At 40.1% G+C, this 27,034-nt stretch overlaps 1 protein-coding gene across 1 annotated transcript in view; it reads right to left on the reverse strand.

Moving 5' to 3' along the window:
- LOC124152463 (neuroglobin-like) overlaps window positions 1–26,587 on the reverse strand; it is a 63,204-nt gene extending 36,617 nt beyond the window's left edge. Inside the window, exon 1 of the mRNA XM_046525406.2 lies at window positions 25,647–26,587. Within this exon, the coding sequence (XP_046381362.2) occupies window positions 25,647–25,846 (200 nt within the window). The 5' untranslated portion in view covers window positions 25,847–26,587. The remainder of the gene's footprint in view (window positions 1–25,646) is intronic.
- Window positions 26,588–27,034: the final 447 nt, after the last annotated feature.

The raw sequence follows: 27,034 nt of genomic DNA on the forward strand, positions 1-27,034 counted from the left end.
TTTCATAACACTCTCTTACGGAGGTCTAGATTTATCTTTTGTGCCTCACTTATGCTTCGTTGTATTTGTTGACTTTTTGTGGGTGTTTTGTTTGTTGTTTAACGCCGTCATATTCCAGCTACATGACGGCGGTCTGTAAGCAATCCAGTGATTGACATCATGAGCATGGATCTACGCAGAAAACCAATTCTAACCCGGATCTTCAAGGGGTCTAACTTATGCAGAATATGAGTGAAGAAACAAACGTTTCAGAGACACCTTCACCCACATTCCACAGATTTATGCTCCTTAAAGAAGCAAAAAGGTTACAGGAATCGTGCCAAAAGATGCAACGGTTAATGGAAAACAGGAAAATGTGTCCGTTTGAAAAACCATAGCTCTGGGGTTCCACGCTGTACACATAAAAACCTTGGAGTTCTCGGGATTTGTTTGTTAACCGATCCACTGCCTGTAATTCTTTTACTTTTGCGCTTGAGCTAAGAATAGAAAATACTTCAGTACACTTTACATTAAAGTTTGTGCAGAACGGAAAATACATGCACATATATGCAGATGCTACCATAAAAACAGCAGATAACTCTTGGATAAATATAATATACAACATTCGGAAAATGTTGACGATCCTTCCGTTTTCTCGTGACTCTTACATTCTCAACATGAAAGGAAACAATCCATGACTAAGAATATGGAGTAGCCCTGGTTGATGTAGGATTTAACTATGAACAGTATTCCAGCAATATGACAGCCGTTAGTTGTTAATGTGGAAGGGAAGCCCAAAGAGGCCTAGGTCTTAGACGTTTCAGTGACAAATTAGACGCATCAGTGACAAGAATGATGTGCGGTGCAATTGCTTAGTTTGACTTGTACCATACTTGTATATGTTCCTATGTTTTTTTCAGGTGAGCAATCGACTTGCCTTTACATGTGTTTGTGACCGATGCCACCGAGGCCTGATAATTCACAAGTAAACCCGGGTGCGATTGTTGTGTCTCACTTGGATGAAATACGAAGTCATATTCCGAGTTCATGATTAGGTTTACGTTTGTTTTGGTCTGAAAAGTGAAGAACTGTTTCTATTTACGTGGCATTTGTTTGTGGTTCTTTACAAAAGAAATACACAATGTACCACTGATAAATAACATTTTCTCAACAAATGGATGTATGATGGAGTTTAAGTCTGCATTTACCCTAAACGTGAAGTACTGTTTCTATTTACGTGGCATTTGTTTGTGGTTATTTACCAAAGAAATACACAATGACCACTGATTAATAAACGTTTTCTCAACAAATGGATGAATGATTGAGACAGACTCACGCGTGTGCCCTGTAAATGGTAATATTCAAGAATTAATCTCGAAAAAACCCAACCACGAAGCCGGTACTCCTCCTGCATCAAAGATCTCTATTTCCTGCCAGTGTCTCCTTTTTCTCGTTTAACATCTACAAGTGGCAGTTACGACCACAATGAGACGGCAATCATCGAAGACGTGTCATTGTTTAGAGTGAAATGTTATCCGTACGTGGGAAATGAACATGAAGATGGTCACTGATGAGGGCAATTACATGTAGATGCACACCCAGGCTCTGGGATCATGTCTTCTAGCTCTGGTAGACAAACGCAGGGAAACATGGTGCGTGGTATGACGACATCACATGAGACAACTATAATGGACATCAAGTCCAGCTCATATGAATCAAGTCAGTCGGTGCAAGGGCGGTTCAATGTATTCCCTCTTCGCTCTGTAATATATTCTCAGATAGCAAGTACGCGTGCAGAAAAAACAGAGGGAGTTCTGTCTAAAGTGAGATAAATTACACACCATTTTAAGAAAGAAGCATGCATTCATCCTAAATATGTTTGCACAGCATTTAGATGTTGTTAAAAAACATAAATATATTCTCGTATCTTTTTCATACACGTAGGTATTATGTGGCATGACTTAACCTTTTGTGTGGTACATTGGTACTTGGTTTGTGCTTGTTGGTGCAACCCGTACCCACTTTCTCCCCATTGCCTCGTTCCAATGAGGGTTCTTATGACAAACTTAGCTTCAGCACTAGAGTGAGTGAGTGAGTATGGTTTTACGCCGCTTCTAGCAATATTCCAGCAATATCACGGCGGGGGACACCAGAAATGGGCTTCACACATTGTACCCATGTCGGGAATAGAACCCGGGTCTTCGGCGTGACGAGCGAACACTTTAACCACTAGGCTACCCGACCGCCTTCTTCAGCACTAGACCTACGATGGACCTACGATGGTTCCTTGGTTAAGATGGTAGCCGGACAAGACCCAGTTGCACAAAGCGATACGAACATTGCGACTTTGTGAACTTCAAAGTTTTAACTAACACGGTCCACGGTTGCAGTTAAGCATACGTATTTTGGAGCGGTCCGGGTTCATCAAGCGATCTCTGATCAGCCGTGCCGCCATGACCTCTTGTGAAAAGGCTCCTGTCTGAAGGTCAGTCATGAACTAAAAAGAACTGTCTGTTGAAAATTGCGAACGTAGGTCTAGGTCATGTATAACGCCTACTTGTTATAGATTACAATATCTTCTCCGACCCAGATCACATAGCATTCGTGCGTGTTTGCATAATATACAGTGAATCCGAAATCAATTGTACGTTCACCGTGGACACTAGTCATCGCGTTGGAGTTTCAATGCCCTATCTCATTTGCTTTATGTTCCGCGATTCAAAGGATACATACTACACGCGATTTCAATATTATCACCCACTCTATTAGTCTCCTGTGACAACAGGTCATATAAACCAATATGGGTAATACTTTCTGGATTAAGATGGTCTCAAAGACTTTGTTCTACTTTTTTAAACTTTGAGGATGATGGTTCCACTTACACAAAGCGATCGTTGCGCATCCCGTGTAAACAAAGGATTACAATAGCAGTTGCGGTCGAAGCGACCTGTGACAGTGTGCTGTGATGAAAACACCCACTTAAACGTCAATGATTGCTAGCAATATTGCAAAATGTTTACCCTGGGGAATTGAGACAAACTGAGCTTTTGCACACCAGTGATCAAGGGTGTGAAAAGCGGTTTAGAGCGTTGGCCATGAGGAACGTCAACAGTCTAAGTCTGCCAAGTGCTATCATTTCGTCTGTGATCATATTAACGTATTCGTCATCCCATTGTGACCGTAGTATATGCAGGACAAAGAACTATGGAATCCTAGGATTGCTGTGAAATGCTGGAACAAAAACAAACGTATTTTCCACTCTATCTCCCCATTTTGTATTCAGTCCTACTTGATATATTCGGTTTGCATGGATGTGTACGACTTGTAATTGCAAAGCAATGATGAATTCATGACAATGCAGAGTCATTTCAATCCAAACCATCGGCCTCCGTCGTTTAGTGGATAGAGCATCCATATGGTACGCAGAAGGTCGGTGTTTCGATCCTCTGACCGAGTCACACGGAAAGACGTTGAAAAATTATACTTGATGTGTCCTTTAAGGGAACAGAACCAGGACTAGCAGGCTCGGAGTCAGTATAATAGGTTTGGTATCCATGTTAAACTGCGGCATGGTATCTCAGTGGTCCTGTTCAATAAAACTGGCACAAGCACGTACTGGTTCAGACCTCTGACAGTTTTATAGCAACCCACACGTGCACGTGCAAGTAAAATACTCTTGAATGCTCAATAAAACCCCATTTAACTTCAGCTCAATCCATAAACCTTTTTAAAACAAAAGTGATCTATACAAATCTTGGCTCCCAATACGTATCTATTGTACTGATCTCTTAAACACGATTCGTTGGTGTTGGAATATGAATGGGGTTGGTGAACGATGGCAATGCATGGTAACACGAATTCTAAATAATGCCTTGTGATTAGACACATACAATGCATACACTTACAGTATATTTTCAGCTGTGTCAGATCATGTATCGAGTTATCGACGGATAGCTCGACATGCATAGAACTAATTGCATTGATAAACATACATGAATGAAGACGGCGTTTGTTTGCTATGTGATAAATCGAACAAACAACAAAGAAAAATTAATTTGCTCGGGTCATTTGAGTTCCACCAGAAAGAGTCCAATCAGAAACAAATCATATCAGTTCTACATTAAGGATAGTTTGATCATTCTTTGATGCCGTGTGCTTACTCGTCTGTACAGACAAGGAAGCACAGGCAGATACTGGTGACCATTTTGAGCAGTGTAAAATAACAAACTGTTACTGTATATTTATCCCAAATGTATATTTATGTCCATGGGAACATGTAGAAATGATATCAAAGATACGATATTTTGTTTCCCTACTGCGTTGTAATCTATGTGGAAAAACAAACTAAACCGGCTAATGGATTGTTGAAAGTGATTGCTAGCACAACGTCAGCATGCAAGACGTATCATAGAAAGATTGGCAAAAAGCACTCACTTTCAACTAGAAGCTTGCAAATCAATGAACAATAATCCACTGGTTTGTTTGAATTACTGATCAAGGGGAACGTGTTAACGACATTTCTTAGCCTGGTTCCTTCTTTCTGGAAGCATCGCGTGGAGCGATTCTGACCTCAACAGAACGAGGAACTACAAGGCGCCATCATCAACCTGAAGCATACACCCAATCAACGACGCCATCGCATCATTCTCTTAGATAACCTCTTAATTATACAGTCTTTCTGATCACATTTTATGAGAGTTTTTAACAGAATGTTCTCTATATTATGTCCACTTGAGCTTCTTTCCTCACATCTAGTCGCCTCTACTCACAAGCGCATTTAATTATATTAAACTGACTTGCGAGTCGCCGTGTTTAGAAACGAAATCATTGGCACTGCAATTTCCCAAAGTTAGCCTGAGTAGTTGTTCAATTTTGAGATTTCAAGTCAATGCATTCACAGGCGATTTGACGGAGCCACGCGAGGCAGTTTTTACATGTCAGAGCCCGTCAATCAGGATTGTGTTAACCTCACCCACGCACGGGATAGTTGACACAGGCTTATAGAATCAGCACACGTCCTTGAGAAACGGTTTCATTCATATTTTATTCAGCATAGTGGTTTTCGTTTCTAGTGTTCATTTGCATCGAAGCTGTGCCACACTTAGTCTAAAATTTAGTTTGTCAACACGTGTGTCACTACCACACAAAATTAAGTTCACTGCTAGCTGTACACAAGGATTTGGGGATAGAGTGATGTTTTTTTTGATTTTTTGTTGTTGTTTTTTTTATTGTTCCTGGTAAAAGTACATCATGTTTGGATGAGAGTCAAAATACATGACCAGGGTTTTTTCAGAAAGTACATATCATTCGCACACATCCATACACACATTCACACTCACTAGAAGCTTTAGTACTTATGAAGACAGGATGCAGGATATATATTTAGTAAAGTTTTGGAATAGCAAATGTTTATATTTTCAAAAGGTTTTCATAAGGAGCCCATTTCGTATAGAATTCAGTCTGTTTGGCTTTATTAAAGTGTCTATATTTTTCTAGTTGGTAATAATATTTAACCTCATTTTGGAAATGTGTAATGGTTGGTTGGTTATTTTTCATTTTGCATCTATAATTGTGAAATTTGGCCAATAAGAGTATCAGATCAAAAATATCATCAGTGTGGAAATGTTTTGAAAAGCCAAAAAGAATTAGGTCTGAAGTAAGATTTATCTTGCCAGTATGTGGACACTTGGATTCAATCCATTGTGAAAATCTTTTCCAGAAATTTTTACTTACCCTACAGTCCCAAAGCAGATGTTGGATAGATTCTGGGGATAGAGTGATGTTATATACTACAGCGTATTGCTAAATTAAATCCGTGTTGGCTTCAACGAACAAGCAATGGGTAGGGTGCCATTTGTTATGTGAGAGCTGTTCTTCCCATGCTGTTGCCCGTCAGGTACTAGGGAACATATGTCCAGTCGTGTATAGTATATGTATATGCATAATCGTGGCACAATTCACAGGAGAGTTGCCGATATTTATCATCCCCCCAAAAATGATCGTGGATTCGCCCTGGTTGTGATTCTTTGCTTTCCAGCATCATACCAGCATAAGACCTTCAGTTCGGATTTTCCTCCTACATTCGACTAATATAAGTTTCCAAGACTATTTTAACTCAATTCATTTTGACCACCCAATACCCATTTCGAAAAAGTACTGACAACACATTTACACATTTTATTTTAAAATATATAATATATTCATTAAATAATAAAGAATTCTCTTGTCTGATAACTATTTTTAGCAAACAGCTATAGGGGTAAAATGTGGGCTATTTGGCATACAGACTCTGATGTGCATGAAAAAGACATGGCGTGATATTTCTGAACCGTTTCCTATACGAGCATATTGCCATGTATAACATTTGTAGACACAGTTCCTACGCTAGCTAGTTTCCACACATGTGCATGACATGCACATTCTATCAATGTCAAATTGTAAACGTCCACCAGCGACGTTTTATTGTAATCACAACTCTGTGGAAAAATATCGTTGGTTTAACATTGACTCCAAAATATCAACTGACTGTCTACGTGTACAACTGATGCACATTCATTGAAAATGAATGTGTTTTGAAAGAGAAGATATCGACGGTTCAATGAGCTAAACAAACAGACGTTATGCACTTGCCTAAACAATGAATCACGAGAGACTTTGTGCTTATTAGCTTCTGCAAAATATTTTAAACATGAATAATAATTAATAAAAATAATAGACGTTCCTGTGCTACATCGTAGTAAATAGTAATCCGATAATTAAAGGAATGTCATTTTAACAAGAACACGCGATAAATGGGAACATGTATTACCGAAAAGGTAATGTTAGGGGACTGACTACATACTGATTATATTACAAATAGTTTTGCATGTACTTAATAGGCTCACTTCAAACAAACTCGGAGGCACGGGTGGCCGAATCCTCTAAGGGGCATGAATTCGCTGTGCAGAGTTACGTCCCCTTGGCACGCCAGGAACCTATGATTGGGGTTCGATTCCCGGTTCGCCCCGACTTCGTTTCTAGGTTTGTCTGCACTTTATTCGTGCAGATATTCACAAAAGTGGTAAACGCCTGAGGCCCGCATCTCTTCGGGATTTCCTTTCACATTAAGCTGACACGCCCTGATATAACTGGAATACTGTTCAAAGAGGCGTTAAGCCAAGCTGACTCACTCACACTCGAACTCAGTTTATTTCCTTTTGGTAAGATCCTATTATTTTGTTCAAAAGTTAGTGCAGGTAAAACGCGATGATAATTTCAAACAAATCCAATTCACCTGACCGCGATTCACACGAATGTCAATCGGGTCCATGTAATATTTAACATTATCCGTTCTCAAAGGATCAAATCACCTACAGACTAATCCGGAGCAGGGAACCTCACGTGCAGTTGTGGTGTTTGACGTCATGAACGTAATGTAATTAGAAAAAATACCCGTCTATTTTGAACCCATGGGTATTTGCTAAATAATTCATATCCAAGGACAAGGTCATGTACTGCGGCCCCTCATGGCTTCTTCAGCAGAACCACAGTTGCAGCTATTTCTGTAATGAACTGTTTAAAGCAGGACGCACATATGAACATATAACAAGACTTTGTACTTGGGGTAATTTTATAATTAGAAATCGATGACGTTGCCAATCTAGAACAAAGGAAATATCGTGATTTTGTAGCTACTTCGATAGAGCATTCATCATTAATCAGCATTCGAAGCCGTGTGGTGAATCATATCTGAGAATGTTACTGTGGCTGAACAACACAAATATAAAAACTGGACATTTATCCTTGTGTGACGTGAAATGTCTTTGTGTTATTGTCATTTGTTCTTCTGTTCAGCTCGTAATATACTTAACTTAATGGAATTGGTCATTATGCAAGCTGGAAAGAACATTCTGGTGACATTTTGTTGCACGTCTTTGAAAGGCATTTAGAAGTGATACGGGTAAGGAACAGAATATATGGATGTCAACTTCTTTATTTTGAGGAACACAACGTTTCTGAGTATATGCTTACTCCCTCCATCAGGTGCATGTTGTCCTTACCTGTACATATATATGCTCTCTGCCTCATAGCATCCATTCACCTGATGAAGGAGTAGCACATACACTGAAACGTTGTGTCTCTCATAATAAAGAAGTTGACATCCATATATTCTCATCCTTATTTTGTAGCAAGTTCTGTTGAAGTCAAAGTCAAAGTCAAGTCAAAGCCAAAGACGTTTATTGTATCAAAGGCCATCGGCCCATATACAAGTTCAGATAAATACAGTGGGTGAGAATTTACAGATTGGGAGATACAACAAAAATTATAAAATATAACATTCATTTAACAATCGGTGATAATCATGAGGACTTTCTAGGGTAAGTTAATTAAAATTCTGAATATCCACTCAACATGTTATTTCGTAGTTCCATCCGATGTTATACAAATAAAGACAGTTTAAACATTACGTCGGCATCATTCGATGACAAAATAGAAACAAACACTATTCTACTCGTCTTTGATAAGAAACATTCTGGTATATATTTAATACGTAGTTCTGCATAATAAGGACATTCAAAGGTAAAGTGTATTTCGTCTTCTATAGCAGAGTTACAGAATGGACAAATTCTTTGTATTCTTTCAAGTGATATATTCCGTCCATAATTAATCATAAGTTTTGACAAGCCAAGTCTGTATTTAATATATACATTTCTTAGGTGACTATTTGTTAAAACTGATAGATATTTTTCTGGCTCTAATAAAGTCTTTAATGTGAAGCCACGATCATTTGTAACATGCTTTCTTATACAATGCATATTTTAATGTCTGAGAAAACGGTTGTCGCGTGACCTTCACCTAATATACATATGATTCTCATGAACCTATGCTGAACCAGAAATATCGCTGAAGGAGGTTAGATTATATAATCGAGCGTTTTTCCTGAATTCGATGATTACCTAAAACATTTATGCGAACGATAAATGCAAATTGAATCCAAAAGAAAAATAATCGGGATAAGGTGCTTATAACAGCTGTAAGATGACTTAACGTTTATTCCACATAATCCTTTGCTAGTTATTTTAACTGGCTTGATCTTGCTAACTGTATTCAATTTTGTGTCCTGTCATTACGAGTCGTGAATGTCTTAGGTAAGTGGCAAGTCGAGTGTAAGGCTTGTCGTGAGAACCGACAAAAAAAGATCTGGTGGTTTGGTAAGGTGTCTTTACAGAATGAATGTCTTCATTCCTCGTTAGCATGGGTCTTTTGCGGTTTTGTCACTTGTCTAACTGAACGTGTACAGGCAATCGTAGCCTTGCTCCATGGCTGTACTGAAAGACTGTTTGATAGGCATTAATTAGAATTTGACAAATTAGACACAATTTATGGATTGCAACTTCTTTAATATTGTAAAGGCGACGTTTCAAGCAAGACAACGGTATAAGGATCCATACCGAAACGTCGCATTTACAGTATTAGAGATGTTAAATTATGTTATTCATAAATTGTGTCTACTTTGTCATGGATTTGTAGTTATTATAGATATGTGTACCGTAAGGAATCATGTCTCTTATAGGGACAACTTGTTCTTATTATTTACATAATCTATTAATTATGATTAAACTATTATTGCCTAATAGACCTGTGCAAGTCTACGGCCGCTGTGCCAGAGCTTTAATACTGCTGCCAGAAGTGTTAAACATTTACTAGCCTTGGTCCAAAGCTCCAAAACTGAAAGATACGTCCATGGATGTGTAGTAATTCTATCCACGGATGTGTAGTAATTCTATCCACTTAATAGGCAAGTCTACATATGTAGACAGTAATACTCCAGTCTCTTATAAGGACAACCTGTTCTTATTATTAACATAATAACTATTGCCTTAGAGACTTGTGCAAGTCTAAACATTCACTCGCTATAGTACTTGCTTTCTTCAAGTTGAAACAGAAAACGTCTGGAATGGTGAAAACTTCTAAAAAGTGTTTCTTTCGTCAAATCGAAATGTCTTTTCAGTAAGGCATCACAAAAACACGCATCTTTCACGAAAAATTAAACCACAAACAGTTGTTATTTATACCTTCATAAAACAGACGTAGTCTGATAATTGGCTCGTATTTCGTCCATCCCACCTTCATCGTCCATCCCACCCAAACTTAGTTAACTCTGGAAGCACTCCCAACTCCAGTCAGAAGGTTTGAAGGAAACTGTCAACTGGTTTACATCAAACGAACGCCTAACAGATTCACAGGAAAAAAGAGTCACCCATCCCGCGAAATGAAAAGACAGGGTGCCTGCTGCACAACAAAACATCTAACTCTCTCTACCGGGGAACGTTACAGTGATACCTGCTGTGTTAAGTCTTCCGTAGGGCCGATTGGTACCGACAGCGTCGACAAATTGGTACGTGATAGCTCCCCTGGAATGTAGCAGGATCTCCATCAGTGCATTCCTCTCTATCCTTTATCATCACGTTTTGCCAATTTTCTTTTAAACTTTCCAATTTACACGTTTAAAGTACCAGTTGATCTATATCATGTGGGATGTCATCGTGACCTTCCAACACAGGGCATGATTGATGGATACTTTCAACAGTTCCTGCAAATCTATAGATTTCTCATCATAATATTTCCGCACACACCGTATCAATACCCTTATAAATAGTGTCATTGTCGACTAAAACCAACTTAGCTCTATTATAATGTGATCTATTGACAATGATTGGCTAAGCCATATTTCAAAAAAGCAGTTTATGACAGGATTTGGCGATACAATGTATTTGTTGTTCAAAAGTAGAAATACATGTATCTTGGTTCCCTAAGTGGGTGCAATGACTTGAATAATTGTACTTTACTGATATAAATTCATCGTTGCAATTGATTGATGAACCTTGTCAAATACGTGTGGTATTTTGCACGCAAGAAACCTATGATTGTGGGTTCGATTATTGTTCTAGATTTGTCAGCACCATGTCCGTGCATGTGGATTTCAGTTGTAAACGTCTAAGATCTGTATCACTTCGGGCTTTCCTCCCACACTTAGTTGCCTCGCCGTGATATAACTGGAACACTGTTCAAAGCGGCCTGAGGCCCAACTTACTAACTTACTCATGAGCCAATATTGCCTGAATGTTTTGAGGTTTGATCAAATGTCTCAGGTCTCCTGAGATCGTTAGTGAGTTTTTTTAAGTTGAACGATATTTCAGGTATATCATGGCGTGCCATATTACTAAGTGTGAATATTCGCAAGTTACGTAGCGTCTAAGGATATGTGAATGCTGTCTGAAGTCGCATTACTTAACTACATAATCTAGTCTGGACCAGACAGACCAGTTGTCCAAGCGAGGATACAGATGTTTTTTGTGGAGTAATGCGTTTTATGATCAGAAGTTTATATGAAGGTGCTTTTGTGTTCCTCTTCTTTTGTTCTCTAGGGACGCGGGGCATCCTTGTGGGTAAGGGGTTCGCTCGTCACGCCGAAGGCCCGGGTTGTACCCACTTGAGTATACTGTGTGAAACCCATTTCGGGTCCATTTCCGTCGTGATATTACTGAAATTTTGATAAAACAGCATAAAACCCATCTTCCCAAGGCAAGAGAGTTAACTGACTTTAAAAGTCCATTTTTAATAGACACTTAACTCCCTTGCCTCGGGAAGATGCATAAAACCATTCTAACTCACTGACTGGATTCTCACTGGATGCCTGCGCGTGAGAGTTGGGAGGGACATGGGTCCACTTGCGACCATCCACGTTCGAGACTTTCCTCTCGGTTCCAAACAGAACTGGTACGCTGGAGCCTATTTTAACCCGTGTTCCCAAGGGATACACAGTTTGTAGACCTCTACGGTTCAGGTGAAGCCATGAGTACTGGTATTGTGTTGACAGACAAAAGGTCATAATTGACACAAATCGGGGTTTCGAACAAGAACAGCTTATCCTGTCGCCACCAGCTTGCACCAGATTCTCCAGTCGAGGGCACGTTTGTGTAGATGCGCGTCCACTTGACAATCGTTATACGACTTTACCCTCATTTTCCATATCATATTTCACGTGTTAACATAAAACCGATAAAGAATATTCAAGATTTAGTCAAACAAAGCGATGGAAATATTATTTGTTCCTCTATTCCCATAAATACAAGTTTATTGCTCGGATAGATCAATATTTTTTTCTTCTTTTGGACATGATTGATAATAATACCTTTGATGCGTCAAGTGAAACAATTGTATGTTCCTCTCTTAAATATCAAATCAGATTGCCCAAAAAATTCAGATTTCCAATTAGAATAAATTCAGAGATGTCCGTTTTACGATTACACAGCGTCTAAAAGCAGCCATGAAAATGAGTGTGAAAGAGGCTTAATTATTTAGCCTGAGAAGAACATAAATCTTTTTAAGTACATTTGTGTGGCCAAATCTTCAGTTTTTGCGAAGTTTATGGAAGTGATTGTCGATTTGAAGATAAATGCGATGCTGACAGCCTGCATCTCAGTCTACACGTGTTACACGCCGAGATATTTTCAGAGATAATTTGCAAATTGCTATGATGAAATCTACTTCGACCACGTCGTAGCTTTCCCGACAGAGCTGTATTACTCCATCTAACAATAAGCTTGCGGTTGCTGTATTTTGGGCACGGAATAGAAATGAAATCAAGAGGAAGAAAGTCGTCACTATTTCATTGATTTTTAACGCAGCCTCGCTACTGACTTTCTGACATGGATTGAGGATTATGAGTTATTCTTGTGGTAAACCGTCTATTATCCTGCTTTTACCAACGAGGGAAAGAACAGTAATGGTTATGTTATCGCAGGTTGAACTTAACGTTTGATAGTTAACGATTTACCCAGGAAGTACCCCAAAGAATTATTGATATTATAGCAAACGTAAATATCCCAATGGCAAATGTCACTTTCAGTTCCAACATTAATGTAACACTTTGGTGTTATATAACACAAGGGCCACACGGGGCCCATTCGTCTAAGGCGGCGCAATTCGCGGAGAAGAGTTGCGTCTCTTGGGTTCGTATAACGGTTCACCCTGATTATGTTTCTAGGTCTGTCAGCACCAGTACACCCTTGCTCCTGGGGTTTCGCTAATGTGTTAAAAGTCTTAGACCTGTATCTCTTCGGGCTTCCCTCAAACATTAAGCTGACACGGCGTCGCATAACTGAAATACTGTTCAAAACGACGTCAAAACTAACTTACTCACTCATTCGAATAAAACAAAGTGATTATACAACATTGACAAGAATACAATAAGGTAGAGACCAGCAAACCTAATGCTTTTTAACATATTGGCAACAACCCTGTCCCATCTTTGTCACCCATCCTGAAAGCAGGAATTGAGACATTACAGAGTATGGTAAGTTGTACGTGGAAACACACACAGGAGCCCGCAAGTCTGCGAGGCAGGTGCCAACGACGAAGTTTGAACAGTAATGGGAATCAAGGAGGTCCAATCTTTTATCTATCAACCAGACTGTATTTCAGACCAATTTGAAATATCACCCTTGCTGCTATCTCCCGCTGCAAGCCCGTCAAATAATGGTGCACAATGCCAGTGAGATTCCTATATAAACTCATGCTGATAATTCTCCAGTTTGGCATTCTGTCTATTTCCAGAGGAGTAATGGTATGTCCATGTTCTGAAATCGGTGCACGTATAAAATTTGTCATTGGTAAATTGCGTGTCTTGTACAATTAAGATTATCCTATGTCTTTTGGTATTATTTTGATAACACGATTGTCCTCTAGGTATACTTAAGGATGTGTAATTATCGCAACAAAGCCGATATTTGCCGTCTTCAGACTATATCCCGCGCTTTCATGAAGCGCCCAAAGCAGTGTGACCTGTTAATCAGATCGGAGATTACATTTTGATTTTGCTAACATGTGTTTCGATCACCGTAGACGGCCAATGAACCCCAAAGCTATCGATCGTTTCGCGAGTATTTCAGACAGATAAACCAATTGTCTTGAACAAACACTATAGCTTGCCTCAATCAGACCACGGAGAGTTCAAACAGTCCAATTTTAGCCCGTAGTTGTATAACCATAATTCTTTCAATCTTATTAACAGATTATCCAGAAATTACCACTAGAAGCTTTATAATTTATCTTTTACGTTTCGTCTTTGGCGAGTTGTTTTTCTGCCCGAGAAATAAATTCAAAATAAAGTCAGTCAATAATTTCACCTTATCATCATAAAAGCTGTGCAACAAGAGTAAGCGTTTAGTTGTCCCTAGCAACGGTGATTACATTTGATTTTGAGATTGGTATGTGTAGCAACCTTGTTCAACTGTATCTTATATCTGTCTTTTTTAAAGCTATCCATTTCATCTAAGCTGCAGGAGGGATGAGAGACATCACTGTTAATGATAGGGAATTGTGTTGCATTGTCAGTGATGGATTTCATGAGGCGTTAGGTTAATTAAAACCAACCAAGAACACGTCCCTGTCCGATACCGAATCTACCATGTGTTTGCATCAAGTAGATTAAGTGTAACATTTAACCAGTGGGCACTCACTGAAAGGAAATTACTATCGCTTTCTAGCAGATATGATGCATTACTGTTTGTAATACACGTACTTCAGGGAACTGGAAAATTGGCGTTTATGGACAAAAACGTACGTGTCAATATCCACAATAAGGCATTAAAAGTGCCTGTTTTGCAGAATGTTTGATATAGAAGCTGTATCTAAAGCCAGACAGTATGCCCTTAGGTACACCACTCGCAATAACATTCAAAGCTGGAAATGTTGGAATTCATCCATTGAAACGCTGTACACTCTTCTTCCGTCGGGTTAAATGATAGCTCCAGCTGCTTTTGTAACGAATTAAATCCGACTTCAATAGTGGTGATAAAGAGCCACAGTTGGCATTATAGCGGAGAGAACGAGCTGTCATTACATGTAAGCACTTGTAGGAAAACTTTGTAACGAGCTTTCAAAGTGTCTGAAACGCCAGGTCAGCCCTGGGTTGAATACTGGATCAATCAGTCCATTTCTGGACAGGACTGACAAGTCATTGGACTTTGTTTTAATGATGCTCGTATTTCAGCTACTACATTATTGATTCTTGTCGAGTGGGACAATTGGCACTAGATTCTTCGCTGATAAAGCGTTAGTCGAAATACACCCTCCACGTTATCAATGGTCGTTTCTTGATCGACCAATCACAGACCATCCGTGATTGAGTTATTATATTTTTTTCAAACATGGTATCTAGATTAAGGTTGATATAAACAGTGCATCAAGGGCAACCGAGGAAGGTTATACACTTATATGTTTAATCCATCTCCACTTATGCAAATATTATTAGGGGGCACGGGTGGTCCAGTCGTCTAAGGCACCGCGACTCGCTGTGCAGAGTTGCGTCCTTTGGGCACGCCAGAAACCTATGATTGTGGGTTCGAATCCCGGTTCGCCCCGATTATGTTTCTAGGTTTGTCAGCACCATACGCGTGCTCGTGGGTTTCACCAAAGTGGTAAACGTCTGAGACCTGCATCACTTCGGGCTTTCCTCCCACATTAAGCTGACACGCCGTGATATAACTGGAATAATGTTAAAAGCGGCGTTAAACCCAACTCACTCACTCATTATGCAAATATTAAATGCTTAGAGAAATTCGGCTTACATAAATAATCCTTACAACTAAAAGACAAGCAGACGAAAACAGCATAATCACACTTTAAGAGTACACTAGATACGTATAAGTCTACTGGTTAATAACTGTGAAGTCTAACATTGTACCACTCTTGCCCCAATGTTTATGAAGACATTGTAAAGCCACATTGGCATGCACAAAATGTCCTCATCTTCAGGATCATGAGATCACAAGCATTCCGCATGGACATACGTTCTGGACATCGAAGAAGATTAAGGAGACCAGTTCCTTAACAGTTTGACATATTATTAATGAATGGCTAATATGAAGGCAAATATGTATGGAAGATTGACAGAGATACGGGTTGTACCATAATGGTATTGACAATGGATGGTCTGCTGATTGCCGTATGCTGACAAATGTGTTTGCTGAAGTGTGAGAGAAGGTCAAGGAGCATCGGAAACCTAGTGCCAAGTGGGTAAGAGAACCAACACCAGTAGAGAAATGGTTTGGCATCACAAAATACCGGTTGGCATCCACAGCGGAATACAGACACCTTGTTGATGTTGGCAAAACTAGTCTTCGATGGTATCCATAAAAAATTCATGGACGACTACGACTCCTTGCCACGTTGGGAAGGTTTGACAGAGGTCATCAGTTGTAAAAAAAATATACTTTTCATACCGTGCCGGTGCAAAGGACTGGACTCGTTTCCTTATAATTGGTACAGTTACTGCACTTGCGTAATTCTGCTATCCGTTCGCATTATACAATGTACAGCCATGGCAAAACTAGACATGTTTATATTACATTTACACAACCTCTTGATCATGACTTGATGCAAATTTAATCCTTGGGCAACTTTGCACACATGTGTAATTGCCTTCGCATGACAAAAATACACATGTCTGTATATTTTACATTCGTGTGCATATTTGTTTTGGTGTGCAAAAAAGGCAATATTATCATCGAAGTTCCCCTTCGATAGAAATATATACGTCAACGCCAGGAAAAAAATTGTCTCGATTATCTGCAGACATTTTGGCGTAAAAGGCAAAGTAAAGATGATATATGAATGGATCGCTGATAATAGGTGTTCGCTATAAAGGGAATAATGTCCAGTCCTTGGCATCGTCATTAACACAATTTGCGTTAAAAAGTATGTTTTGCTTCGTTGTCTGACGCCTCACAGCAGTATCTTGCCATGCGACGTCAGCCTGCAAACAAACCAGACTTCACCAAAATAATATGCTCTTGCATAACCCCTAAAGAGACACATGTCTTAAACAGTTACACTTTGGTGAAAACCAGACGCACGAGAACCTGGTGTTGACATCCCTGTGACAGCTCCGTGAGCTCTCTCGCAGCTGGGGCACCCGAGAAAGGACACAAACGTCACACATATGTGTGTCAATGAATGTGGCTACAATAATCAGATATGTTTTGCCTGTTTTTCTAGTGTTACTATCTGAATATTATTTATCTGGCGTAGTACATGTACATGGCTGGTAATTCAAACAGATAGGCATACAGTGCATCGATGGATGGGTTGATTTGGCATTGATTGGTTGATTGGTAGGTTGTATGGCTGATTTTAGATAGACAGATGATGGATTGGCAGATGGATGATTTATGTATAAATGTCATATTTGATATGAAACACAGGACGATTTGTGATAACATTTGAATTATGACAGAAACATAAAGTAGTTTGGCAAGGATGCAGACAAGGGTTTAAATTTAGTATGATGTACTTTTATCAACCTTTGGTATTTATTGTCCTTTTATTTTCATTAATACGTGTGTTACATACATTGAGAGATTTTTCGTTCCTTTTGTGGCTTTCATCAATTCCGCAAATGCAGTTTATTGAAAATACAACGATCCTGTACAAACAAACAGTATCTCAAAATGGTATATTCAATGAAATTGGGTAACTCATATAACCGTTTTATATCTGTGGTTGATTGACACATGCTCACACAAAACCGTATGCATTGTTTGATTTGGGCGTTGTATCGAAGTAAGGTAAAAGAGTGATTGAGATTGGTGGTGCAGGTCATAGACGAATACGATTTTGGCGAGACGCACGGGTATGGTGCTTGCTGTCAAACCAGGAAAATGATCTGGGATTCGTACCAACAATCAAAGGATTATGGCATTCTTCGTGGATGCAACTCACACAACAAAGGTATCGTTCATCATTGTACATGCTTTAATCGGATGCAAACAGTCCTTGGATTTTCCTAAATGCAAAAATTTGACATAGTTAATCGGTGTAACTGGATCACAAACAATTGTTAAAATATCAAACAAATATTATGTGTAAATAGACTATCCAGTAAAAAGGAACCAATTAGTTTCTCCTTAAATTATGAATAACAACAGCAATCAATATGTTAATAGTGCCGATCTTTCACATTGACATTAGCGAGACAGTTTTCACGACAATTACGAGACAGGTTTATCTCTTTAGCACTAGTTATAGGTGGTGTGTCACGACAGTGACAGTTGTGTCGGTTCTGTGATGCTGGGAAACGTAACATGAGAACAGACGCTATCACGCTTACATCCGATTGGATGCGTCCTTATATTTCAAATATTTTATCTCCAATACGAACAAACTCTATCTCTCTGAGCAAGTTAAGGTGTCCTATGACTGATGAATGTACTCCATGGGCGAACTCTTGAACAAATTAGACTAACATCAGTTGGGATCCCGTTCCACGATTACAAATTGCCCTTTAACCATTTTGTTTGACAATCTTAACTATAATATAACTCGTACAGAAATAGGTTCAACCTCATTGTTTAAATGCTGTACATTCGTCTGGTTTAACGACGTCTCATCAGTATATCTCCTCACTAGCACTCTGGCGGTAGCCTACAATACATGGATGTCTACATGCAACTCTAATCTCCTTGAACTCAACGTTACCACTCAATTGGAATTCGTGTTATTGGTCACGAAAAAGTATCTGCACCCAAACGCCCACAACTTGCGTAGTGTGGAAACATTCCTGCACGTCCCTGCACTTTCTTATAGCTCTGTGGTATCATACTTTGGTTGTGTGGTGTACACGGTAGGTTTCTTGATAGTATTGCTTGTGTGGTACAGGTAAAGCCATATTTGTGCTTTATCATGTTGGTCACAGGATATCACTGCTTGTGTCGTGTAGGGCATTGGATATCATTGCTTGTGTCGTGTTTTCCATCAGATAACACTGCTTGTGTCGTGTAGGTCATTGGATATCATTGCTTGTGTCGTGTATTTCATTGGATATCACTGCTTGTGTCGTGTAGGTTATTGGATATCATTGCTTGTGTCGTGTATTTCATTGGATATCACTGCTTGTGTCGTGTAGGTTATTGGATATCATTGCTTGTGTCGTGTATTTCATTGGATATCACTACTTGTGTCGTGTAGGTCATTGGATATAACTGCTTGTGCCGTGTAGGTCATTGGATATCACTGCTTTTGCAGTGTAGGTTGTTTGGATATCATTGCTTGTGTCCTGTATTTCATTGGATATCACTGCTTGTGTCGTGTAGGTTATTGGATATCATTGCTTGTGTCGTGTATATCATTGGATATCACTGATAGTGTCTTGTAGGTCATTGGATATCACTGATTGTGTCGTGTAGGTCATTGATATTCATTCATAAACACGGACTTATAATATAGTCGGAATCGTACAATGGACGTTTCAGATTATGGAAAAGTTTTTCCCCGCTTTTATTTACTGGAATTTACTGATGTGCCGTGTAGGTCAATGCATACTGTTGCTTCTGTAATTATTTGTGTTGCTTGTAGTATGCAGGCCGACTTATGGTGCTGCTGGTCCGCTTGTATACTGTGGTACAATGCTACTTGTTTCATGAAGGCCAGTGAATAGTGTTGCTTGTGTCGTTCAGGTCAATGCATTATGCTGTTTGTATAACGCAGACCAATGTAAAATGTTGCTTGTCTCCTGTTGGCCAATGTCGTGGAGGTCAACGAATAGTGTTCCTTCTAGCCAGTAGACCAGCGTCCCTGTCATCAAGTAGGTCGATACATAATGCCACTCGTAGTTTGTGAGTAGTGTTGTCTCTATAATAAAGATCAATGTGCCGTGTTGTATGGAGCCTGTATATCAGCGTTACTGGTATTTTGTAGGCCAATGTATAGTGTTCCCTGAAAACAGTAGGTCAATATATATGTGCTCTGCTTGTGTCGTGTTCAGCTGACGTGCTTGTGTCCGGTAGGGCAATGTGCAAATGGCTTGCTTGTGTCTTGTAAGTCAGTGTAAAGCTGACTTGCGTGTGTCGTTTGGCAATGTACAGCTGACTTGCGTGTGTCGTGTAGGTCAGTGTACAGCTGACATGCGTGTGTCTTGTAAGTCACTTTACAGCTGACTTGCGTGTGTCCTGTAGGTCAATGCATAGTTACCTCCTTGTGTCGTGTAGGTCAATATATAGCTTACTTGCTTATGTCTTGTAGATCAACGTACAGCTGCCCTGCGTTTGTCGTGTAGGTCAATGTACAACTGACTTGCGTGTGTCATGTAGGTCAATGTACAGCTTACCTGCTTATGTCGTGTAGGTCAATGTACAACTGATTTGCGTGTGTCCTGTAGGTCAATGTACAGCTGACTTGATTGTGTCGTGTAGGTAACCGTACAGCTGACTTGCGTGTGTCCTGTAGGTCAATGTACAGCTGACCTGCTTGTGTCTTGTAGGTCAATGTACAGCTGACCTGCTTGTGTTGTGTAGGTCAAAGTACAGCTGACTTGCGTGTGTCGTGTAGGTCGATGTACAGCTCACTTTTGTGCGTCGTGTAGGTCAATGTATAGCTGACATGCGTGTGTCGTGTAGGTCAATGTACAGCTCACTTGCTTGTGTCCTGTAGGTCAATCTACAGCTGACGTGCTTGTGTCCTGTAGGTCAATGTACAGCTCACTTGCTTGTGTCGTGTAGGTCAATGTACAGCTGACGTGCTTGTGTCGTGTAGGTCAATGTACAGCTGACTTGCTTGTGTCGTGTAGGTCAATGTACATCTGACTTGCTTGTGTCGTGTAGGTCAATGTACAGCTGACTTGCGTGTGTCGTGTAAGTCAATGTACAGCTGACTTGTGTCCTGTAGGCAATGCACAAATGACTTGCTTGTGTCGTGTAGGTTATTACGTGGCTTACTTGCGTGTGTCATGTAGGTCAATGCATAGTGACATGCTTGTGTACTGGATGCACGTTCAGTTCATGATTCCGTTCAGTGTGCGGTGTGAAAAGTCCGCCAACATGACCATACCAGCCATACCACAATGAAGATATGATGGATTAATGAGACGTGCATATTGGAGACCTGGGGGCTCGGGTTTCAGTCTTTAATCTGGACATTAGTGTCAGTGGTGTAGACATCCGTGCCCTTGCCGTTGCTATTGATCCTGCAATGCCCCACTGTCAACAGCAGACCAGTTGTGTACCACGTACCCAACCCGCCCCTACTCTGAAGATTACCAAACCTCGTGTCCATTCTCTCATTAATTACTTTACCCTGATGTCCACCGAAACTAAAGCTAACAAATACTTAGAACGGATGGTGTTTATTTTGTCCTTTGGTATTAAAATGCTAAGTGAATAATAGCCTTTGCCAATAGATTGTTCCATGTGTTAAGAGAAGTCTTGGAGGATCAACATTTTACTTGCATCTTCCTTCCATTATTCCCTATGTTATCACGTTAGGTGACACTCGTCCTATCATCGTTTGATGCTAAATCATTTCGTAAGACTTGAACAGCTCAGCTGCTTTGTGTAAATCAATAACGAACGTTTAAGCGGTGCTTGGTGTAATGAAACGAAACCCTTTGAGGTAGTTGACCTTGTATACATCAAATACACCTGGTACAGGGTTAAACAACACTTCTTATATCCCGACCTTTCATTTACATATGACATTGATCTAATCTTAAACAATGCCCCGAAAATGACAGCAATTGAAGGAGCACTGTGCGTTGTTCTAGATGGGCACGGTAGGCCCAGTCGTATTAGGCTCGTTAGAAACCTATGACGCCCCGATGACGTTTGAGTGGTAAACGACTTCGGGGTTTCCTCCCACATTAAGCTGATACACCGTAACTGGAATACAGTAATTTACCTTCGATGGACACAGAGACTGGTTCACACAAGGTGATATGAATCAGTTTGAAGCAGGTTCAGCCATCGCCAGAGCATACAAACAACTATTACCAAAGGACAATGACAAAACATGTTACACGATAATCGATTTCAGTTTCTGTATTTCAATCCATGCATGTCACGCTGTGAACAAACACAAATAACACGTTTGTGTTTGTTTACAGTGTGACATATTCATACTGAATATAAAACAAAACTTAAAAGGATTATTTTAGAATATAAGATAGCTACGCGATAAATCACAAAGAAGAATGGAGAACGAAGTGTGATTCATTTCACGATAAACCATTGTTTTATCGGGATGTAATTTCTGGAGATTCGAACATGTGTTCGCAACTTGATGACGTCGTATATTAGACGACGTTTTTTTTGAGAGGGGATTGTCCAGTGAGTTGTTCCCCATAGATGTAGCTGGGCAACGCAGATAAACGCGATGGCCAAATGATAGCACCCAAAAGCGGAAGAGATGTGACCAGAGCTCCAGATAAGCTGCGTATCTGCGTGAAATACGCATCAGAAATGCAGAAATACACAGTAAAATATAATCCAAGCGTATCAAATACGCAACGAACATTACAGATACGCTACAAAAATAAAACTTGTGCGTATCATCAAAATATTGTGAAGTTACCCTGCGTATTCGATTAGCAAATCAGCAACTTATTTTGAAATTATAAACGGGCATTCCGTCAACCTTGCCAAACTCCGTGATGACAGTTACATCATGATCATTTGCCATCACACTTTCTTGTGGAAGTATCGTGGTATTTTTGAGTCCTATAAAGCCCTCGAACCCACACGACACCAGTTTGCAGGGACTAGATGAATAGTGTTTTTAAATATTTAACTTAAATACCCACATGTGTAAAAACTAGTGGGTAACAGAAATTTGAATACGCAGATAGAATTACTGATACCCAATGATTTTAAAATGCATGGGTAAAATACCCACAACACCAAAAGCTTATCTGGAGCTCTGTGTGACAATCGGTATTGGCAGAAAAGGTACAGGTAATCGACGTGATGATTGTGAGAATACGAGCCCGTTATGGTTTATCCTCCCTGCAGTGTTTTATTGTACTATAAACAACTCCCGCTCGTCGTTTATCTCTTAATAATAAACGCCTTAAAATGACTATTAAATTAAAATACATAGTACGCGGTGCTTAACATTTGCCGAGGAGTACATATTCTTTTATCTCAACACAAATACAGTATTAAAGAAGCGTGTCAGTCACAGGAAGATCAGCAGTGTGCGGAGCATTTTGCTACCATTCTCATACCGCCTTCACGAGTTCAGTTAATTGCGGTACTGCCGTGTGGACTAATTATAACATATTGAACCATTGAACTGCTTTATTGGTCTCATTTCCCGTTCTGGTTCCAGAGTCATAACTGAACTTGGATCATAACGAACTAAAGCGAGATTCATAAATCAGCCAGGATCAGGACTGAGCTTGGATCATGACTGAGCTTGGATCATGACTGAGCTTGGATCAAAGTTTGGATCAACTTCTGTGGAACCGACTTGGACTTGAACGGAATCGCTTAATTATGGCATCAAATTCGGACGGGTGAGTGAGAGAGTTTATGATTCAACGCCGCTTGAACAGTATTCCACTTATATCACGGCGTGTCAGCTTAATGTGGGAGGAAAGCCCCGAGGTGATGCAGGTCTCAGACGTTTACCACGTCGGTGAAACCCATGAGCACGGGAATGGTGATGACAAACCTGGAAACACAGTCGGGTCGAACCGAGATTCCAGCCAACAATCGTAGGTTTCTGCCCAAGGGACACACAGATTCTATTAATATGCCTGTATAATGAGATTCTATTTCTTCATTACTTCAAACATAAACGACACCGGGCCTTAAATGCTATCTTTTCAAAATCAAATTGACAATCATTATGTTATTACTGTTTTACGTTTCGTTTATATTTATTTGTTTTTGAACTTCAAAGGTAGGAGTAACCATTTGATTCAAGCGCTGATTCTACACGCCGAAGTTTTTCCTTCCCAGCATGGGGACATTGTGTTAATCACATTTTTGACGTCCCCTGTCATGATACAGCTGGAATATTGATATACGCGAAGTGTACCATACTCATCCCCTCGCTCTATAAAGCTGTAATTGCCTCCCAGGTATTGTGTAGGAAATGTTGATTCCGATGCTACCCCACGACTCCAGCTTACAAAAGTGTTCAATGGATAGGCAACAAAACGTATCGCCTAATTCAAAGCACACAATCGATAGTTGCCAACGTTAGCCTGATGTGAAAAATATCCGTTCTATAAATTCCCGCAGTGCCTTGAGAATATTTCAACATAAGCATACAGTAAGTGAGTGATCTGGTCTTTAACACTGCTTTGAACAGTAATTCGGTTATATCACGACATGTCAGCTTCCACTTGATGTGAGAGGAGGCCCACATGGACACGGTTCTCAGGTGGTAACCATGTTAGTGAAACCCGGTAGGGTCTACCGCTGAAAGATCAAAGATGATATTTTGGGGAGAATATGGAACTCGATCCTGCGATTAACGGATTCTGACACGACCAAGGGACGCAATTCTGTAGTTCACAATTTAGATCGATATTTCAAGGGAAGGGAACTATCAAATCCAGTCATAGTAAATCAGTAATATATACAGATTAATGTTAATGCGCAACAATAAAGAGATATAATAGTATAATGAAAAATTCTATAAAAATATCTATAAAAATGTTGTTCTCAATTTGATACTTCGATCATAAATAAAGGAAAGGACAAGCAGAAGAAAAATAGGTCAGGTATGAGCGAGTGAAGAATGCCGCCTCTTCAGTTATAAAATGGCCACTTCATGACATGTCAAAAATAATCAGTTGGCTTTGATATCAGAATGCAGTCAGTCCATGACGCGGGGTGACGCTGCCACAGTAACGACATTTCAGTCATAGGAGGGGCATGAATGACACAGTCGTATAAAGCGTCGGAATTCAGGTTACGTCCCTCCAGAGTGGCACCAGAATCCAGGTTGTTGGTTAAAAAATCCAGTTTCGCCTTGGTCATTTGTGTTGGTTTTATCAGCCCCACGGCCGTGAGTTTTACAAATGTTGTCAACATCTGTGACCAGCTTTACATAACTGAAATAATGACTAGGACGGTACGGTAGCCTTGTAGTTAAAGCGTTGGCTCGTCACGCCGAACATCCGGGTTCGATTCCTCATATGGGTATCATGTGTGAAGCCCATTTCCGGTGTCCCCCGCCATGATATTGCTGGAATATCGCTAAAAGCAGCATAAAACCAAACTCTCTCACTGAAACACTGACTGAGTGTTCGAAGGGGCGATAAACCCAACTCACTCAACGATCTATCACAAGATGGTTTGTAGGTCGTGATGTCAATCAGCAATGATAAACCATGTGTAAGAATTCTGGCGACTTGTGGATTCGAACCCACTGCAAAACGTCCTGAAAGCTCCTTTACACAAGGACACGTGGCACATCAGACCACTCAGCCAAATGTAGCCCTACACATAACACTGATGAAATATTGTGAACAATGTGACTCCATCTTTGGTGAATTGAATTCAGTTTTGAATAATTACAGCAAAACAAATACTTTCAGCCAGAGACACATACAATTTATACCATATACGTATTCAAAAGATCAACGATGTATGAACCAGATGTTGCCATAGATAAAGAAACGTATTGACATATTGCAAATGTAATGAAAGTGAATTTTTAACGTGGACATTGTTCTATGGAATGAGCAATTGTTTTAAAGACAATACGAATTTCCTTTATCATGTATTTATGTTATACAAATATATGCAAGAGAGAGAAAAAATTTAATTAAATTATTAATCTTTGTCGGCATTCGGAAAAGTAATACTGTATTGAACATGATCCAAATTTTTGCTCACCTGATGAACATCTCGACGCCTGTCTGTTCCATATTGCGTTTAATCCCTTTCCACGACTGTTTCAACCTAAACACCTGTCTCTGGTCAAGAGGTAGACGTGGATCAGTGGCAACTGCCGTGGTAAACTCCGTTTCACAGTTGTCCGTTTTAACTGTCTTGTCATTCTCCGTGTGTTGCGGTTTGGCCTGCCTGCACCCCATGTCTGATGACAAGTCAAGAGAGGTTGGCACTGCATATAACCCAATCCTTTAATGAAGCAAGATGTCACCGAATACCGCCCATCATTAGTGATCGCGACGTCTCAAACACAAGGAAGGATTCCGATAAACAGATACAGTCACGTAGAAGGCCTCATACCATAGTACGTTCCGTTGTGTAGCTAATGCCGTGAGTACATATGAGAGAAGACTGAGAGAAGTCCTTCAGCTGATGTAGTCAGTCTTTTATACCCAGGCTGTGGAGCTCGCACCGCGAGACGCTAGGCAGCACTGTATTGATGAGCGGAGTGCAGTAAGCGGTGTGGCACGCCCGTTCCTGCAGGAAAGAGTCAGATGTGCCGCCGTTACAGTTATCACAACCTACACGCGGATTTAATTATTAAAGTACATCTCACACTGTCGAAGCCTTGTACCAATAGCTACTCATAATGCGAACGTGCTCCCGTCATCACTTCCGTGTGTAGGGCAAACCAGTATGGAGAAGCCAGGGAAACACAACTTATATAAGGAAGTCATCAGATTTGACTTTCACAGCGCTGTCCTTGTTCGATGTTTTACGATACAAAATGTGTTTATATTTATCAAGACTGGTTAAGGCTATCACATTTCCTTCAGTCGGGGTACTATGCTAATGAACTGTTTCATCTGAATAGTAGATGGGGTATCAAATGGCAAAACTAAATGAATCATTCATGGATAGTTCAGCTAGGTCTGGATGTAGTCACAGGCAGCAGGTGGTTTAGAATGCTGGGTAGTCTCTGTCCCGACCCAAGAGAATAAAATTGAAAATTAAGTCCAACTCAAGTCTGGAACGATTTGGCAAGTCTAGATTTCCTCGCCCTGAAATAAACGATTGTTCTGGGCTCCAATTGAATTTTGGATTTTTGTCGTTTATAGAATATATTTTTAAATAAGATAACTTTATTCCTCGGCAATTTCACACGATATCTCAACGCTAAACGAAGCCCTGTGGTTAAAGCGTTCGCTCGTCACGCCGAAGGCCCGGGTTCGATTCCCCACATGGGTACAATGTGTGAAGCCCATAATTTCTGACGTCATCCCTTCCCCCGCCGTGATATTGCTGGGATATTGCTAAAAGCGGCGTAAAACAATACTCGCTCACTTACCCAAAGCTAAACGGATCACGCCAGGGCCTACGGCTGGCCTGTC

The sequence above is a fragment of the Haliotis rufescens genome, unplaced genomic scaffold, assembly GCF_023055435.1.
Source record: "Haliotis rufescens isolate VD_foot unplaced genomic scaffold, xgHalRufe1.0.p SCAF_74, whole genome shotgun sequence".
NCBI classification, from domain to species: Eukaryota; Metazoa; Mollusca; class Gastropoda; order Lepetellida; family Haliotidae; genus Haliotis; species Haliotis rufescens.